Source organism: Cimex lectularius, unplaced genomic scaffold (genome assembly GCF_000648675.2).
Source record: "Cimex lectularius strain Harlan isolate CLEC.00 unplaced genomic scaffold, Clec_2.1 scaffold312, whole genome shotgun sequence".
Lineage (NCBI taxonomy): Eukaryota > Metazoa > Arthropoda > Insecta > Hemiptera > Cimicidae > Cimex > Cimex lectularius.
Genome location: NW_019392856.1, coordinates 451,978 through 470,428, shown reverse-complemented (window position 1 = coordinate 470,428; position 18,451 = coordinate 451,978). Strand labels below are relative to the sequence as shown.

Below are 18,451 nucleotides of genomic sequence, written 5' to 3'. Positions count from 1 at the left end.
TTTGCCTTAGTTTATTTAAACAAAACTTTTCAACCGTTTTATCAAACAGCACAATGATTACATACGTTTGTTACAGCACTGTTTAATCTAGGGTCTGCATAAATCACACGTTCTTGAAATGTATAATTAAAATTTTGATTATTCTAATGAAGCTTGAGCGTTTCAAACAGGCTTTTCTTGGCCTTTACAATTAACTACTATTTTTATAAATTTAAAAATGATTAATGTTTAAATATAAAACAATCCCCCCCTAAACTCATTTATTTAATTTCTAAAAACAATTTGTACTATATTTTCACCCTATAAGTTAAATATTATAAATAAAATGTTATTACTAACTATAATACCTCGCCAAGGTCCTAGAGACAAATTAAATTAAATTTATTGTTAAGCATAACTGCTAAGCATAAGCAAACAGCTGAAATATACTTACTGCAATAAAAATTGTTTATCAAATTAAATTGAAGTTGGAAGGAAAAGCTGTTAGGTTAGCAGCGAATCCTAGCAAGCCCCAAAGTTAATTAGATTCAACTTATTTATTGACTCAGCTAAAGCTTATAGCAAGGTTAACGTGAATTTTTTTCTTAACATGGGCATTTTTAAATTCAAAACTCTTGTATTTGACGAGCAGTTTTAGGTTCAAATCCAAGCCCAACACTTGCAATTTTATGCCATTCTGTATGACAGAAATCACTTTAGTATTATTTTCTTCTTTTGGCTGTTATTTTATTTTTATTTTAGACTGGTGTTCTATTTTTGTTTGAACTTATATTCTTTATTTTTTGTTTTAATTGGGTAGGCTTTTTTAGCTCCTTTAAGCCAATCATTTGCTGTCATATTTTCTTTAAAAAAAGCATAAAAAACAGACAAATTTAAATTTTAAGGTCGATTTTTTAAACAAATGCTTATTGAAAGCAGGACAGTTCAAGCAGGACTTATTCCAAGTGCAGGACTTTAAATTATCTGACCATAAATTACACTAATTAACACCATAATTAAAATCCAGAAACACTCATAATCCTTTGAGTAATTCAATTAATTAATTATCTGTTAATACCTATTGTGTTTACTGAAGAAGAATGGTCGCCACAAGTAGGGGTCGGTTGTGTAATTGAGTGCAATGACTCTAGCCGTTGGGCAGTCTTTGGGAAGCCAATCCTTCGGCCAACATACGGACCGTTCTTCCCCGAGTTCCACCGTCTTGACATCCCACGTCGTATCCTCTTTCATGTTCAAAACCTGTCGTATGAAAAAGCACTCAATGATCTGCTCACTATATCCATGTAAGTAAAACATTACTTGAAGCTGTCCGAGATGCCAAATCCCCTGTTTCCATGTTTTGTGAAGGGCCCCCTTAATCCCATGTATAAAAATTATATCCGCCTCTCGGACCTCTTCACCAGGGTCATGTAACACCTCGCAGTTGACACTCTTTTCGGGGCATGGTTTCAGCTGCTGGTCCTGTCTGAGGTAAAAGAGAGAACGGACCAACTTGTTACTCACGGTTACTTGAAGAACATCGCCTAAAATTAAAAAGATAAAAAAATAAAATAAAAATGTATACAAAAATACACATTTATCATGCATTTACTGAATTCTTATTCACTGAATTGAAACGAAACAAATTAATTTAAGTACATGCTAAACACCATTGAATTTAAGCTATACATTAAAAAACCAAAAAAACAATGGTTGGTGAAATTTAATTGAAATTTAATTTCACGGCCTTTTTTGCATACTCTCATTTCAGACAAGACAAAAGACATTTAAAAAGAGTTCCATTACTACATTTTGATTTACATTAATCAAAAAAAAAAAAATCAAAAGAATAATCTCGTTAACTAATTTAAATTGAATGATGTAATAAAAAAACATTTTCTTTGTTTAATTAAGGAAAAACAGTCCTACTGATGAATTTTTTAAAAGGCCGATTTCTGATAATGTCACTGGTATGGTGTTCAATTTTAACTCTTGAACATAAAAAATAATTAATCTGGGCAATAAAATAGTAATTGTAGTGAGGTATAAAGCGTATTAAAATCAAATGGTAATCAAAGATTTGAGGTATTAAAAACCAAAAATTATTTCACAAATTGATAAAAAAAATCCTTGTTGGATATTAGTCTGTAATTAAAATTTTTCATTTTCTTTGATTAATTACGGAAAAACAGTCCTACTGATGAATTTTATAGAAGGCCGATTTCTGGCTAGGCACTGGTTTGATATTCAATTTTAACTCTTGAACATAAAAAATAATTAAGCTGGGCAATAAAATAGTAATTGTAGTGAGGTATAAAGCCTATTAAAATCAAATGGTAATCAAAGATTTTGGGTAGTAAAAACCAAAAAATTATTTCACAAATTGATTAAAAAAATCCTTGTTGGATATTAGTCTATAATTAAATTTTTTAATTTTCTTTGTTTAATTAAGGAAAAACAGTCCTACTGATGAATTTTATAGAAGGCCGATTTCTGGCTATGTCACTGGTTTGGTGTTCAATTTTAACTCTTGAACATAAAAAATAATTAAGCTGGGCAATAAAATAGTAATTGTAGTGAGATAAAAAGCCAATTAAAATCAAATGTTAATCAAAGATTTGGGGTATTAAAAACCAAAAATTATTTCACAAATTGACAAAAAAAATCCTTGTTGGATATTAGTCTATAATTAAAATTTTTCATTTTCTTTGTTTAATTAAGGAAAAACAGTCCTACTGATGAATTTTATATAAGGCCGATTTCTGGTTTTTTCACTGGTTTGGTGTTCAATTTTAACATAAAACATAAAAAATAATTAATCTGGGCAATAAAATAGTAATTGTAGTGAGATATAAAGCCAATTAAAATCAAATGGTAATCAAAGATTTGGGGTATTAAAAACCAAAAATTATTTCACAAATTGATAAAAAAAATCCTTTTGGATATCAGTCTATAATTAAAATTTTTCATATTTTTACATTGTTTTTAATTGTATTTTCTTTTATATTAATGGAATAAAAATGTGAATAATGCGGAGTAAAAAAAATTTTTTCCAATTTGTGTACGCTTCATTAACTTTAAATAAAACGAATTTTCATGTCCGCCATTGTATGAAGACAAAATTAAACCTGCTTGTAAACAGAAGTGGAAAATTTTATACTCCATTTTAAATGTTTAAAATTTCCCTGTTCAACTTGTGCTTAGTAAACACATGGCCAGCTGATTTGAACAGTACTAAATTATACCGATCAAAAATAAAAATAAAAACAAATCAAAGAAAAGAGAAAAGAAACATTACTCACCTACATTTATTGTGCTGAATAGAAGCTCAAAGTCTACTGTTGAAATTTGTTTTCTGATATGATTGATTATATGCCTCTGTTTGTTCGCCCATGAGTAGTATATTGAAACAAGAATCGGTACGACTAGGCCAAGGTAACTAGATACGACCTGAACTTTGCTGAAACAGAAAACCGACGTCTTCATTATGCAAAGATTCTTGAAGATCTTGGGCAAACAGATGAACGTGACGACGGAAGCCATTCGGTGCGATTATCTCTATGTAAAGGGAAAGTCTAAATAAATTTATTTCTTTTATCTTGTCCGAAATCTTTATGGCGGGTTAAGTTGATAAGCTTAAGTCAAGGGATCTGCCTCTGAACCGAACTTTATTTAAAAAAACTAGAAAGAATTTTTTTTTCTGTGTACAATCTATTCTATGAGACGGCCGGGTATTTTGTTTTTGTGTCAGCGCTGTTGTTTAAATGTTGTTATGAATTACCTGAAATTTACTTACTCCCAACAGATATCGAAGATTTTCCCTAATTTACCGAAGAAGATCGCTGTTACGGTCAGTAAATTAAAATACTTGAATTGTCTCAGTATAATGTACATGTTTCGATAATAAGGATTAAGTTATTATCCGATACGATTGCTCAAATATAATGGATATATTCAAGCCAAAAGGTCATTGATGCTAATTCGAATAATTCTGTCAATGGAGCCTCCTCATTCAACGCTCTCAGCTGTCTTGAGGTCAATGAAAGCACAGAAGGTCAAAAAAGTCTATTTGTAATGGAATTTATTACTTCCTTGCATATACTTTAGAAAACAAATTTTTGTATTAGTTACATTCAAACAAAGCTATTAAGTGTTTATTATGATTTTAAATCATTTAAATTAACATAAAATTTAAAAAATTGATCTTTTTAGTTTCTAAATATGTTAGAGGCTTTACAAAGGGAAAGAAGGCAAATGATGAAAGATGAGCAGTTTATTTTTTATCCTGCATCATCGCAAATATGAATGATAGACAACAATTGTACGATAAATTTACATATACAATAAATTACATACAACACACATTCTTACTCTATAATTAATTGTTTTATTGTGGCTAATAACTCTGAATCTTTAACTTTTTAATATAGGAAACATTTTCCCTTGGCAAGAAGTCGGCCATTGTTCGCAAGAGGTGGTAGTCTGAAGATGCAAGGTCAGGACAATAGAAGCTCGAAGCTAATCATCTAATTTGGAAAGTTTTGTACGTCAGAGAATTTGCGTCACGGCACTGAAAACAATAGGTACTTTATTTTTATCCGATATTCGATGTTCATAGGAATTTCCTCTAAAAGGAAGCCATTGCTCGAAATAGGCAGACGAATTATCAGGATGGTGTACAATTTTCCCATAAAGGCGGTGGAAATTGTTTTAAATAGTTGTCGGAAGGATCATGGGACTTGAGGGTAGGCGCGGAAGAAGCTTGATTCTATCCATTTTGGAACGGTTTTGCATATCGGGGAGTGTGCAACTGGCTAATAAAAAAAACTTTGGTGTTGAGTGTTGGTCTGCGAGTCGGTGAAGTCATGCTGAACCAGTACTGGGTTTCTTATTGGATCCGACTTTACTGGAACAGTTCCTCACTGAAGATGGCGCAATGCTGAATCATGTTTGAGCAGTTCAACAAACCCGCGGAGTCGTCGGAGAGGCTCTTGCGAATCAAGAGCACGACCGGTAGATGGCCCTCAGAGAATCTGAGCAGGAGACGAGGGATCGTCCTCACCCGACTGAGGATTGGCCATACGCGGTTGACACATGGGCACCTGCTTTGGGCCAAAACCCGCGCAGGTGCCCTTTATGCAGAGAAAGGTTGCTCGATGTGTCCCACATAATAGAGGCGTGTCATGCCTTAGCTCCATACAGAGAGCGTGTAGGCATGCCGCCGGACTTAAGAAGAGTTCTCGAACACGGTAGCGAGTTTCAGTCCCCTGTTCCGCTTTTTAGGGGAAATTAGGGTTTTTTGTTGTATATAGTATGTCTTATGTGTTGTGTCTATATGTTTTGTCTGAGTGCATGTATTTATTAGCGTGAATGGCGAGGGGTGAGGGTGAAATATAACATCATCATCACGCCTCGAACGATGAGAGCGTAACAGTGTGTGTTCGGGGTCGATGGCGGAATATTTATAAAAGAACTCCATCTACCCCAATCTAGATTAGTTTCAATATAGGGTCGGTGGAAGAATATCAAGTACTCCACCGACCAAACGGAATGAGTGTACTGTATGGATGTATTTATGCGTATGAATGTAAAAAAAGAAAAAAAACCCGCGAGTGAAGACGGACCCAATAAGTGACCCAATGCTGGTTCAGCATGAAAAAACTTTCTTTCTATACAATATCTGGATGTTCGGAATTTTCCCATAAAGGATGTTGGACATTACTCGAAGGAGGTACTAGTCTAAAGTACCATGGTCAAGGTTATATAGTGTGTGGAGAAGACTTACTTGATTCGACGACTTAGACGATTAGCACAACAAAAAAATAATTATCTTTCCTTCAATATCCGAATATTTAGAATTTTCCTATAAAAATGTTGATCATTGCGGGAATCAAATTTTGTCCGATAGACCATGGTGAAGACTATAGGGCGGGAGCGGTACTGTTTATTACCTGTATGTCGAGAAGTGTGCGTCTAACACATTAAATAACACTTTCTTCCTAGAAATATTCAGATCTCATAGGATTTTCCCCTAAAGAACGTTGGACATTGCTCGAAGAAGGAGGTCTGATGGATCTTGGTTAGGACTAATAGTGGGCAGGGTAGAAGCTTGTTACATCCAATATGGAAAGAGTTTTCACTGTGTGTCGAAGTATGCGCCTGGCATAATAAACGATATTTTGTCAAAAGGAGGATATTGCTCGTAAAATGAAGTAGTATGAAGGTCAGAACTACAAGGTTTTAATTTTGCCCATTTTTGATGGTTTTGCGCTGCGAATGTCGGGAAATGTGCGGCCTGGATTACACACAATACATTCATCTCATTCAATATCCAGATGGAGGATCTCCATCTCCCCAGAATGACGTTGAACATTACTCGAAAAATTGTCTGATGGACCAAGGTCAGGACTGCGTGGGTGCGGAAGAAGCTCGTCCATTGACTAAAGCTGGATCTACTGGAGCAACTTTTCAAAACATCATTTCTATTAACTTGTGTATCAATATGGTCATGCCAGACTGGGGATGGACTTTTCGGTCGTCTCTTAATATCCACGTTTGTCTAATTTCTCAAGTATTGTCTTTCAGTCGCGTTTCGGCATCTTCACTGGTTGACCTATGTGTTCTGATGTCATTCCTGTCTTATAATTTGTTGTAAAAGAAGATAATTTTTTATAAGTTTGATTTTTATGTAATGTAGTGTGTATTTAGTGTATGTAATATTATTTTGGGAGTTTTAAAGTTTTCTCGAGTTGAATTTTTTTGTGCCTGGGCCTAGGTATATCTCTGTTGCATTATGTCAATTTTCCATCATGGAGCATCACGGAGTTTGAGTTCTTAGATTTTCCAAAAATTGGGCTCTAAAGTGTAGAAATCTCAGTGGTGTGTCGTTCAAATAGTCATAAATTTTTATGTGTTCTTTTTATGTCTTCTTTCTAATTAATAAATTTCTTATGTGTTCCTGTGTATTATTCTGTATTATTTTTTGATTGCCACAAGACATACAAAAACATGTTAAGTATCATTTTTGTTATCGTATGTCTAAAGGAAGAAAGGTCACTTTTGAAAGACTCAGAACTAGTGTTCACCTGATTTTCGAGGGAGTGTATTCGATAAAAAAAAAATTTAAAATAATAAAAAATAAACTCCTTTAATAATAAATCTGGATAATCCATAGTGAAAATTTTTAGCTGAGTCAGAAAGGGCGTACGTTCATAAAAGACCGTTTGAGAGGATCATTGTCTGCCCTCTAATTCAAGGCAATCTATGCCAATTGTCAGCCCATCAGAGTTTGCAAATTGTCTCCTAAACGGTGTCAACCTCCGTTCACTCGGGGGGGTTTTTTCCGTGAGAATAATAGAAAATTGCAAACGTCCTGTTGTAATAAAATCAAAATTATTCGATTCGAGGATAGAAAAACGACTCATTTCATAATTGCAATGCATAACTTCAAACAAATTTTGCCACTTAAACGAATAAAATTCGAGAGTGCACACTGATTCATGGTATAATTTTTATAACTTTTTCCTTAGTTTATTCATAATCTGCACTTGGAACTTTAGGAAAAGGGAAATGGACAATTTGGTGTCGAAAGGAATGTTGAGGTCGTTGTGAATAGTGAGGTTAGTGATTTAGTCAGGAGCTTTGGCAATTATGAGGACCTTTGATTGAAAAAACTGAATTCGCTCGATAATGAATAGCTTGTAGGAACCCAAAAGAAGTAAAGTTAGTTGGAATTTTACATCCATGATTGATTTCTGTCCTAGAAGCAGTGTTCAAGGGTTCTGTTAAATTCTTTTCTTAAAATCTTTTCAGCCAAATGTTGAACTATGTATCTTACTTGCCTTGATGTCGGTAAAGTGGAGGGCAAGGCAGTGTTTTAAATGCTAATTGTTCACGGTTTTATACAGACTTGTAATCCACTTTATTCTTTGATAAACTAGAGGAGGATGTTCGCTTGGATAGAGTCTAACTATGAGACGAAATTATACCGTTTGGTAGGTTTTGTCAGAGAAATGATTCAGCCCTTTACATCACTAATGTTTGAAAATAAAAACCTCCACAATATTAGATTATTCAAAGATGCGAAGCAACTGCTCGATAGTGACAGCCAAAAAGATCTTGGAGTGGTAGTAAAGACAAGCCGATGACCTTATTTCTTCTGGAGAATCGAGTCAAGTGAAGTGAATTAAGGAGGAAATAGGGGAGTGGACTAAATACAAGCCAAAAGACTGGAAGACCCCTAATAATAATCATCATTCACCATCCAAAGGTGAGCAGGTATATGGTATGTACGAATGGTCTTGTATACGTCGGCTTGTATTTGTCTTCTCTTCGAGTGGTCAGTGCCGCACATCACTGACATAGGAGTCAATTAATTACGTAAGGTAATAAGGATATGTTTGAGTTTATGAGGATTCCGGGATGCCAGGCTTTATCGGAAGCCTAGGCCATATATTGGGAAGAGACCAAGAATTTATTTTATTTTTTAAGGCCCGTTGCACACACGGTTTTACCGTCCATACATGGTCTAGTCCCCCTACGGAGACGCAGCTATTCTCACATTGTATTAGTAACTGAAGTACTTCAGATACCGCCAGTACGCATATGCCGTCCGACAAGCTGGATGGCTACGAAAGAAAACATGGTTTGAATAATGGACGTTAATGTTTCCATAAACATACATAAACAAATTTGAGACTTTCGAGGATACTTTTCCTGATTTATGAGAACATCAAGATAATCACAGTCGAATCCTTAACTGAAAAGGCTGTAAATGTTTATACGAGCAGATCATTTCTTGAAGCGATCATGTTGATTTTCATGCCCACATTCCACACTTCAGGGACATTTTTTTCGTCAATAAATAACTCGATGCCAATATCACCCGCCATTGCACGCAGTTCCGACGGCAATGAGAACTCCCGATATTCAAATTCGGAGCAACAAGAATATAAAAAAAGGCAAATAATTGAAAAAAATAGACTTTGTGGAGGAATTGATATGAATAACTCTAAAACCCTGCTGGATCCGAAACCGAATTTGTGAGAAGGAATGGTATTATGGGAATCCAGGATGAGTAACTTTAAAATAGTCTTTTGAGGAACCTAGCCATCACAGGACGAAGGCTAATAGGATTTATTGGAGGATATGCGGCTAGGAGGTTTGTGTGGTTTAGGGATGACAGTGACGATGGAATACTTCCGAAGGAGAGAAAAGTTCGTAGGATTACGTTATAAATTAAAAATCTATCTTTTGACGGAGGGTTTGAAGTACGTCCAAGGGATTTACAAACATAAACCATCGGAGGATGTACATGTTTGTCATTTTTACAAGTAAGAACGCCCTATATTAAAGAAAGTTAAGCTTTAAATCAATTAATCTTTATGTAAGGTATTAGTTGAAATGAAAAAGTTAATGTCATGAGCGGGATTCGAACCCACGATCTTCGGTTAAATACGCCGCTGCTCTACCAATTGAGCTATCGTGACTTCGATCCACTCGGACACCAACTCCCCATCTCAACCTACCTTTCGACCACGTGGATTTAGTAAGTAAAACGAAGTATATTTTCACTTACAGCTCTTCGTGGCCACTTCATATGTCGCCGAGAATCGAATCCTGATTACACGACATTTGGCAAATGGCAAAAAGAGGGAAAATTCGAAAGGTAGGTTGAGATGGGGAGTTGGTGTCCGAGTGGATCGAAGATACGACAGCTCAAGTGGTACAGCAGCGGTGTGGGTTCCAATCCCGCTCGTGACACTTTTTCATTTCAACCAATATTCATAAAGATTAATTAACTGAAAGAAGTTATTTGGTCAATTGGACCACGAAATATAATGGATTTGTTAAGCTTTAACTTAATAATCAAGTAGGAAAATAAAATTTCCTTCCATATTGTTCGGAAAAGAATACAAAACGCATTATCGCTTATAAAATCGCGGGTGGAATTTATAGAATTTTATCTACTGATCAGGCAAAAAATTTAAATAGTTTTTCTTTGCCTACTATAATTTCGATATTAATCTAATCAAGTTATATTTCATGAGTGTTGCAAAAAAATTTATTACTTTCTATTATTTGATAATAAGTACTCCTGACTCGTGCGCACAGAGACAATTGAAAATCTGTTTTACGTAATACGCCAAAAACGAATTTTCAATTTTTTAAGGGGAGATCTGCGCCTTTGAAATTCTTCTATTTTTTCGGGGTCGTCAACCGAACGGATAATTTTTTGTTTACACTCAGTGTAATCTCAGATAATAAATTGAATTATATACTTGCTTTTTTATCAACCGGCGGCCTAAATGTTACAGAAGAAGACGTGAAAAAAAATTTAAAAACCAAGTAAAAAAAAGAAAATCTTAGGGCAAAATTCTTTTGAAAACCTTGCGAAAACCTCTCGAAGCATACATTATTAAAGTTTATTACTCGTATAATTACAACTCACTTTATGGATATCCTTAGATACTTATTGGCCGAGTATTCCTCTTCCACGTCGACAGGTGCGATAGTTGCCTCATTTCCTAATTCTGTTGTCACCGTCAGGCTGTAACAGAATTAGAAGAAGAGGTGTTACCGACAAAAAGTGTCTCATAACGTTCAATAGACTCCTTAAAAAACATAATTACATATAAATATTCAACAAAATAACAATATGCTTATAAAGACCTTAAAACTATTTTTTATATTTCTTTAAGGCTAAATTGTAAGTTATGTAAATAAATAGCTGAATGGGCATTGCAAATTTGGACGAAAGGACTTCAAAGGTCTCTAGACTTGTCGAATGTTCTTTTTTTCACAATAGCTTAATCGGATTTGTTGTTTATGATATTGATTTGCTTGAGTTGTTGATTTGCTTTTCTTAATCAGGAGAGGATGACCCCTCTTCACAGGCGTCATATCCTCCGAGGGTAACCTAAAGAAATGTAAATTGTTTATTGAATTATTTGCTTTACTATATTAATCGACGTTTAATTGAATTCTGTAAGTTTTCTTTTGGGTATTTCTTACACAACGATGTATAGTTTTTCCTTCACCATTGTGATAGAGAAGGATGTGAAAAAAATTTGCATCCAGAACTCAAGGGATTTGGGAAAATCCGGTGACTTTTTTATTAATTTTTTTACATGGGTTCCCACCAGCAGAGGTCATATCAACCCTCGTGACGCTAGTGTTTAAAAAAAGTTCATATGTAACTACGCAGTTCAGCTGGATTTGCACCCGGGACCTTTACCTTATAGTACCGCTTTGTCAACGCCTTAACCGTTGGGACCACCGACGGCCCTGTTAATTATTATTATTATTTTATATATGAACAGATTTTTTGTTTGTATATTAACGATACATATCAACTTTCGATGAATGTTCAGCCAATTTCGGCAATGGGCATAATCTCGCCTTACGTCGTAAACCCCTAAAGTTATTGAGTTTTATTGACCTATTTTGATTCTATTCCCGCGAACTGGAGCGAATTGCAGGAGGAAAAGAAAAACCGGAACGAATTTTGGGGCGGGGTGGGTTACCTCAGAGGTTTTCTACTCATGGCCGTTGACCTCATAGAAAAGTTCTATTAAATTTTTTAAAAAATTAATAGAGAATCTGTGTTTGAAGAAAACTTCTTTTAGTTCCATTGTTAACAGTGCTGGGACTAAAAGAAGTTTTCTTCAAACATAGATTCTCTATTATGGAGTTCCATAGTTTGGACTGTACTACTTTAGACAACATATTAAAAATTAATAAATAGAAAACTTAGATTACAGCTTTAAAAAAATTCAAACATTTGCGCAAGCTTAATGTGAACTTCAAAGGTGAATTAATTAATTCGTAATGCAACTGAATGGCCTTCCTTGAAAATAATGACGTCTTATAAATTATGATAAAAAAAAACCTATGGCTACAATTTTTAAAACTTTTCACAGTTTTTGACGATAAATGGTCTTTTTTTACTCATAAATGATCAATAATATAGATATAGCTTTAAAAAAAGGCTACGAGCTTAAAGTAGTTTTTAGCCTTTCAACAATAATTATGACACTCGCAACCGGTTTGTTTTGTAGGTTTAACACAACCCAGCATTTGAATTGCTTTTTCTTCGATGAGTGAGAAGTAGTGTTTTTGAATAGGACAACGATTTCCTTTTATTACGTAAAGATTTTTTCTAAATTGTACAATACGAAAATAACTTGAGGAACAAGTTATTTGGTTATATTATACATATATGCAATTGAAAAGATAAAAATTAAGAATGAATGAATAGATAATTATCGTTTTCTTTAAAAATCTTGCAAATCTAGAGAGAGAGAGAGAGAGAGAGAGAGAGAGAGAGAGAGAGAGAGAGAGTGAAAGAGAAAGAAAATCAGTAGGTAAGTGAAAGAGATAGAATGAGTGAGGGAGTGAGTGAAAGAGAGAGAGAGAGAGAGAGAGAGAGAGAGAGAGAGACAGCAAGAGTTAGTGAGTGAAAGANGTGAACGAGTGAAAGAGTGAGCGAGTGAGTGAAAGAGAGAGAGAGTGCACGATTGAGTGAGCGAGTGAGAGAGAGAGTGAATTATAGATAATGACCCGAGTGCGTGAGTGAGTGTGAGAATGGATGAATGAATAGATGATTTATTTATTGATCAAGCAAGATTTAGTCTCAAGGACTACTCTCGTGCAGAAAAAGTCTTATTAAAAGTCAATTTGCAAGTGTTCATGATATGTCAGTCTATATTTTTCTTTTTGAAGTGTACTATACCTTCTGCTTAAAAATGAAGGAAAAGAGGAAGAAGCAATGAAGAAAATATTAAATAATTTTAAAAAAACTGATTTTGAAACTAATTTGAATGCAGGGCCTGCTGGATTCGAACCCGTGACCTTTACCTTACAGTGATGAGCACCGTGTCAAAGACTAAACCTTGCGGCCGCCGACGCCCCCTTTTATTTATTTATTTATTTTACATACGGACAGAACGAACAGAGCCCATGTAATACTTATAAGGAAAGGTAAAATAATAGTAAAAATATGCATAGATTGAAATTAAATTATATATAAGTTTTGTTAATAATATTAACATATTAGACTAAAAATATTGCAAAAAAACTAATCGAATTGCAAATATATTATTAATGATAATGAGAACAGGTTAAACTTAGCATTATTGAAAACTAAATTAACTATTATATAGTAGGTAATAGAAATTTGTAAAATTTAGAAAAAAAAAATCTATATAAAAATATAACGAAAAATAATATTGCTTAAGAAGAAATACTAAAACAAAAATGATATAAAAAAATACAAAAAAGAAAAAGGGTTGCTGGCGATTAATTTTAGAAAAATTTCTCGGAAAATTGTCTTTTAATATCTGAGATTGAGCAGTTGAAAAAATCTATTTGTGAATTATTAGCATCGTTCAATATTCTGTTAATTCCAGTGAACTTGAGAAAATCGGCTTTTATCCATATTAAGGTATGGCAGGATCTATTGATATAATTTGGGACATTGAAGGAAATAGAATGAAGGAGGCCTGGACAGTCGATGGTCCTATGGAGGATTTTCTGGAGGATATTTTGTTTTCTGCGGGATGAGAGTGTCCTAATTTGAAAAAGTTGCCTACGATTAGAGGAAGATGAAGTATAGGGAGATAGAATAGTTATTAAATACAGTACACAACGAAAGTACAGCAGAATATAAATAACAAGTAAAATACGAAAATCAAAGACGAGGTTTTATGTATCTCACTCCTCGGCAAATTTTCTTTTTGTTTATTATCTCCCAAACTTTATTTGGCATTCCCTCTTGAGATTCCAGCAATAGTCTGCCATCATGTTCCATCTTCCTCGGTAACTTTGTTCCATCGTTTTAATCCCCTGATAGAACGTTTTACTACGTTTCTTCGCTGGAATCCTAAGATTTTTTAGAAAGTACTGCACATGTAAGTGTAGGAGTACATTTACACATGATGCATACAAGAGCTTTAAGAGTCTAACAAATTTTTCATGATTTGATATTTAGGATCTTTATGGCTACCTTCCCAGAAACCCCTCTACTACCTTAAACCTCGTTTACTCTTTTTGGCATCGTCCATTTTGCATCAAGTTCTGGGTCATTCGTAAATTTGTGAATTTGTCTTACAAAAAATTCCTGCTCTAATTTGTGATCGTATGGAATACTGGGAGGACTGAAAACAGTCTACTAGTAGACAAATAGTTTCACTAGTTCCAGTTTGATGTGCAAAGGTGAGAGCAAAATCTTATGGGGATCGACTAAGAGTTGTCGTATGACGATATTTGATCCTCTTACATTGAGGCAATGTTTCTACAACTCAATGTTTTGCCTTTGCTCGACCCAGCTGGTGGCTCTATGATCTTAAAATCCCCACAGATTCTACACTTGTACAGCTTTTTTTTTGTTTTTACCCATCCACCTCCCCGCCGTACCACAGGGAGACCCCATACCGGCGGACCACGGCCACTAAACTAATTCAAATGGGATGCAAGTTTAGGAGATCTTATTGTGCTTAACGGCTTCCTTCGACCTTACCCTGAAAGGGTAGACCCAAGGAAGGAGGGAAATATTTTTCTTATTATTAATTTATCTAATCTAATAGGTCCCCCTTGCTGGTTAATCCTTTTGAATACATTTTCTAATAAAGATATATATACAATATTTTAATAAATAAATAATAAGGGTACAAGGAGTAACCAGCCCGGAATTAAAAGTTCAGGGAAACGTTAAGATCTAACAAGTAACTTATCATAGGAAGAAAAAAAGAAAAAAGAAAGAAAGAAAAAACTAGTCAGGTACTTTATCGACTATAGCTCGGCTAACAGGCTTGAGGACCTCAACGTCCTCTTTTCTTTAACCAGTTCGTTGAGGGTCGGTGGCCAAGTGTGGCGGAAGAGGAGCTTTAGAGGTTCCCTCGCACTCTCAAGGAGGGGGCAGTTGAATAGTCTGTGTTGGACACTGTCATCAACTCCGCAGTCGGGACACAGTGGGCTGTTAGCTCTACGGAATCGGTGCAGGTAAGCGTTGAAATTTCCGTGACCTGTCATTATTTGTGTGATCCAGTAATCTGGTTGAAACCACTTTGCTTTTTCTCGGTCCTCAATACTGGGTAGAAACTCGTGGGTTAACCTTCCCTTGGTGCTTCTGTCCCATTTTTCTTGCCACGAGTTGTCTATCCAAACTGTAAGGATCTGCTTTCTAGGTGCAGTTCGTAGTCTTTCCCTATCTGACGCATACAAATTTACCATTTTTGGCTCTTTTCCATCTCTTAGCTGCCGGATTGCAATTCTACTCTGGAGGACAATGTCTATTGATGCAGCGGAAGCAAGGACCTGAAGAGCGCGTGTAGGGGCTGTCCTATAAGCTTTAGTCGTTCTCAGGAGCGCTATTCTTTGACTCTGCTCGAGGATGCATCTACTCCTGCTTTGCAATTTTGTTCCCCAAGCTGATCCTTCGTACGTGGCAATGGGCAGATATACGCTTTTGTAAGTGATGGAGAGCGCCCATGGACTCAGCCCCCATTTTGATTTCGCGATCGAGCTTAGTTTCGAGAAGATGCATCTCGTCATTTCTCTGATCTTGATGGCATGGTTTGTATTGCTGTATGGCCAATTGTACAGCTAGTACCCAAAACAGCCTTGAGGCTATGAGTCAATCCCAAATAATACAACGAGTTTCATACCTCCAGATCACCTTTATTTTATTGACGTCGGGAAAAGCATGTTTCGACATAAACCTTTATGATTATTTGGAGGTCGTGAGATGCGGTCAGGTGTGACGTAGGTTTTAGAAAAACATTTTCTTTATCGTGCCAACGTTTCGATCTTTATTGAGATCATCTTCAGGGCCTGGGATTTATAAACCTTTAGTCCAATAAGATTATTATTATTATAACAATGGTTTTTTAATTAATTTATTAGAATGGTAGGTATTTTGTGCGTAGACTAAGGTCAATTCAAAACAATCTTCATAAACAACTACTAATAAATAGCTTCAATAACTTGGGCAGAAAAATTTTCATAACAGCTAAAAGGGGAGCGGACAGCACACCGAAATCAACAAAAAAAAATTATTTTTAAGATTGCTGTAGTTTTCCTTAGTCTTCAGACAAAATATCAACCGTGTTAATATTTCTTGGTCTTTTAACTCTGCATTTAAATGTTGCCTGTTTTGAACACGCATACGATCTCAACTATTTAAATTTAAATAATATTTTGTGAAATATGAGCTAGTTGTGGTGTAAAAGTCAATGTACATTTGAAAACATGACAGGTGTTTTTTCCTAGTCACAAAATGCGATATATACTTTGTAGAGCCAGCGATAAAACCTTTGCCAAGGAATTTATTTTCTTTTAAATGGCGTAGTCGTATTTGCAGTACTTAAAGGAGGAAAAGCATGGCCTATTCTTAATCAGGTGAGGATATCTCTCTTCCCGTGGTCAGATCCTCCGAGGATCACCTAAACTAATTTAAATTGTTTATTGAATTATTTGCTTTATAATAGTAATCGACGTTTTATTGAGTTCTGTAAGTTTTCTTTTGGGTATTTCTTACCCAACGATTTATATTTTTCTTCCACCTTTGTTATAAAGAAGGTTGTGAAAATTTGCATCCAGATCTCTAGGGGTTAAGTAAAATCCAGTGACCGTTTTATTCAGTTTTTTAAAAGGTTCCCAACAGCAGAGGTCATATCAACCCTCGTGGTGCCGGTGTTTAAAAAAAGCCCATATGTAAATAAATCGTGTTCGAATGCAGGCTGGATTTGAACCCGGGACCTTTACCTTACAGTGATGAGCTCCTTTTCAACACCTTAACCGTTGCGCCCACCGACGGTCCTGTTAATTATTATTATTATTATTTTATATATTAACAGCTTTTTTGTTGTGTATATTAACGATATCATATCAGGTTTTGATGACGTCAAATTTATTCTTTATCGATATAACCTAAACCATTTCAGAATATCCCTAGATCCATAGAAATCCAGCGCTTACCAAGGCCGTGGCCTTGATCGCTTACAGTTTGCAAGGGACCCGACATTGGATAGAAATTGTAATGAATGAATGTTTTGTTTTCAGACGAGTCCCACTTTACTCTCCATTCACCAGATGGACGTCGATTAATCGAACAGCTTTAGAGCTCTACAACTAATGCATCATTGTCGGAATAGGGTCGCTCGGAGTTGGTTCAGTTATGGAGTGGCATTTCTTTGGAGGCAAGAACGGAGTTAGAAATTTTTATTAGGCTAACAATGCAGAAATTAACATGATAGAAATTATTAAAGAATATGCGATGCCATTTGCTTCCTTATTGGCGAGCAATTTTTGTTTATGCAAGACAATGCAAGACCAAGTGTTATGCACTACATTTGAGATGTCAACATTTACACTCTAAGAATCCCTAAGAATCCCCCAGTGTCCCAGAGTTGAACCCCATTGAGTACGAGCTCGAATCTTGGGTAAAACGAATAAATAACCCTCCTACGCTGAAAGTTACGCTAGTTGAGATTTACGTTAACTTCCCTCATGACACATGATCCATGTCATTTACAAATTTGACTCATAACATGTAAATAATAATACAGATTGTAATAAATATATTACATTTTTAAAAAGTTGAGATTTGGGATGAAAATCCTTAAGAAGTGCATCATAAAGTCTTAATTATGAGCATGCTGGGAAGATTAGAGTGTGGAATAAGAGCAAGAAGAAGTAATAAACCCTATTAAAGATTTTTAAGTTTATTTTACAATGTTTGGTGTTCACACACAAAAATGTTTGCTTGTTTTTATTAAATTTTTTAGATATATTTTTATTTTCATACTAACCAAATCTTTTATTAAATACCTGAATTATAGAAAATACCGGTGTCAATATTATTGAAAAGGCAAAACTTCAACTTTTTTGTGGAGCAGTATATTTTTGTTTTATTTCACTCTGTCTATTTGTTTCTGTTTCTCTCCTTCTCTCTCTCGCTCTCTCTGTCTCTCTCTCTCTATCTATCTATCTATCTATCTATCTATCTATCTATCTATCTATCTATCTCTATCTATCTCTCTCTNTCTCTCTATATATATATATCTCCCTCTACTTATCTATCTCTATCTATCTATGTCTCTCCCTCTATCTATCTATCTATATATCTCTATATATCTATCTATCTAACTACCTATCTACCTACTAATCTCTCAATCCATCTATCGAACTATTGATCTATCTTCATATCTATCTATCTGTATCTCTTTATCTCCCTAGGTGTCTGTTTGTCTCTGTATCTTTGTCACCTTTTCTAATATTTTTTCTTTCTCCCATTCGCTGTGTTTCGGTCTGTCTTCGTCTCTCTATCCCATTCTCACGCGGAATAACTTATAAGCTTTGAGGCTCTATAATTTCGAAACGCACAAGGAATATTAACTAGATAAGTTATAATTTTATAAATAAATTGCATCATCGTATCATTTACTATGATAATCGACGAATGTAAATTGTT

General features: G+C 34.9%; 1 protein-coding gene across 2 annotated transcripts in view; it reads right to left on the bottom strand.

Moving 5' to 3' along the window:
- The window catches only part of LOC106661822 (protein SERAC1), a 31,943-nt gene that overhangs the window by 3,445 nt on the left and 10,047 nt on the right, over positions 1–18,451 (bottom strand). The window contains exons 2-5 of one of the 2 annotated variants that reach the window (XM_014385491.2): positions 10,430–10,528; positions 3,282–3,439; positions 1,300–1,523; positions 1,058–1,239 (exon numbers count right to left, since the gene is read on the bottom strand). In XM_014385491.2, the coding sequence (XP_014240977.1) occupies positions 1,058–1,239; positions 1,300–1,523; positions 3,282–3,439; positions 10,430–10,528 (663 nt within the window). The remainder of the gene's footprint in view (positions 1–1,057; positions 1,240–1,299; positions 1,524–3,281; positions 3,440–10,429; positions 10,529–18,451) is intronic. The other variant, XM_014385492.2, reaches the window with a different exon arrangement.